The sequence below is a fragment of the Cyprinodon variegatus genome, unplaced genomic scaffold, assembly GCF_000732505.1.
Source record: "Cyprinodon variegatus isolate N-32 unplaced genomic scaffold, C_variegatus-1.0 Scaffold82, whole genome shotgun sequence".
Lineage (NCBI taxonomy): Eukaryota > Metazoa > Chordata > Actinopteri > Cyprinodontiformes > Cyprinodontidae > Cyprinodon > Cyprinodon variegatus.
In genome coordinates this window covers 539,978-541,627 of record NW_015150535.1, presented here as the reverse complement: position 1 = coordinate 541,627, position 1,650 = coordinate 539,978, and the positions used below count along the sequence as shown (strand labels likewise).

The window sequence follows — 1,650 nt, the reverse complement described above, 5'->3', positions numbered from 1 at the left end:
GAGATCAGGATGGTCTCACGAGGCTAGTAACCAGGCCTAAAAGGGTCACATTTTGGCACAAAATGTGATGAAACACCTCATTTGATCCTTAAATTGGATGTATTATATATTTTTTTCACTTAAGGCTAAGTTAGTATGATATATTTAACTTTTCAAATGAATAAAATAATAACTATAAAATGCATTTTGTATTTATTTAGGTTATCGTTTACAATAAAACTAGTGTTATAATCTAGGCCATAAGAAAAAAAAATCATTTTGAAGCAATATGTAAAATGGTAATTACTTTCCGCTGCTCTATGTGAACACTGTGTTTAACATAACCAACAAGGCAAAAAAAAAAAAAACTCTGTGCCCTTAGTATGAATCATTCAACACTAATGTGTACATATAAAAGAACGGAAAATGAATCATGGCTTCATAGTGAATATTTGGAAACAATTTAGTGTTAGTCAGACTGTTTTCCTCGAATTCACAAACCTCTTTTTCAGCACATAAATGCAGCAGGACATTCATTTCTGTGGGGGAACCCTTTATCAGCCCTGTCAGAAAGGCTGCCCTCTGTGTGAAATAACACCATAAACTAACCCAGACATGTAAATATTACCCCTTTCTCCTGCAACGCGTCTAATGGCGCTCTCCGGACCGCTTCCAGAGACCGTTTACATTGTAAGTGCATCCAGAAATACAATTTTCTTCTCCTGCATCAAAAGACTTGCCTGTGACTCACCTAATCATCTGGGTAATATGTTTCTCCAACTGCTCCCTCCTGATGCCTGCGCCGTGGAAATATAAAAGAAATGAACTTGGAGAGCACGACAAATCATCCCAAACAAGATTTTCACAGCTAATAAATAGAGGTCAAAACAGTTATTAGTCTGTGCGCTGAACTCTAAATCTTAACTGATGGTGGATAAACTCCTTTCAGCTCTTTTGAACTGCACCTAAGCCACTATCAGTAATGTAATGGGTTATGATGAAATCAGCATAAAGGCACTAACCCTTCTGCCTGAATCCTGGACTCTTCAGAGGACTGTGAGCAGCTTTGGTTGTGGTTAAAGTCTCCATTTTACACTTTTGTTCTGTTGTGAGAATCCCTTCGTGTCCGATTGTCTGGACGCTCCTCTTTGAGTCATCGATGTCCAGAGCGGCAACTGCTTCCTGGAGAACAACAAAAATCAAACAGCCCTGTTAAAAGCTAAAAACATAAAATCACAGCACACTGGTGCTTATATTTCAACTTGGACACTTTTTCCGTCTCATTTACTGAACGCTAAAAAAATTTATTGATCCATTTTTTTTTGCAAAAATCTGACTGAGGCAGAAATATTGTTTAAACAGTTTTGTTGGAAATATTAAACAGTATTAAACAGAGCCAGGAGAAAATATAACAAAGATTTTTATTTTTTTAACTCCATCATAGACGGAGGCCCATTTTTACCACTTGAAAGTAAAAGAATAGCATGTGGCGTGTCATAATTATGGGATTTAAAGTCATACATATGAGTTTTAAAATCATAAGATATTAATCCATAAATTCTACTTCCTAAGTAATAATTATGAGACATAAAATCATAATTATGAGATTCAATAAATATGACTTAAAGTCAAAGGGAAACGAAGGATTAGGGCCACTGGAAAAAAAAAAAA

General features: G+C 35.6%; 1 protein-coding gene across 1 annotated transcript in view; it reads right to left on the bottom strand.

Annotated features, from left to right (window-relative positions):
• spag8 (sperm associated antigen 8) overlaps positions 1–1,650 on the bottom strand; it is a 27,830-nt gene that overhangs the window by 15,535 nt on the left and 10,645 nt on the right. The window contains exons 2-3 of the mRNA XM_015373177.1: positions 1,002–1,161; positions 731–776 (exon numbers count right to left, since the gene is read on the bottom strand). Of these exons, the coding sequence (XP_015228663.1) occupies positions 731–776; positions 1,002–1,161 (206 nt within the window). The remainder of the gene's footprint in view (positions 1–730; positions 777–1,001; positions 1,162–1,650) is intronic.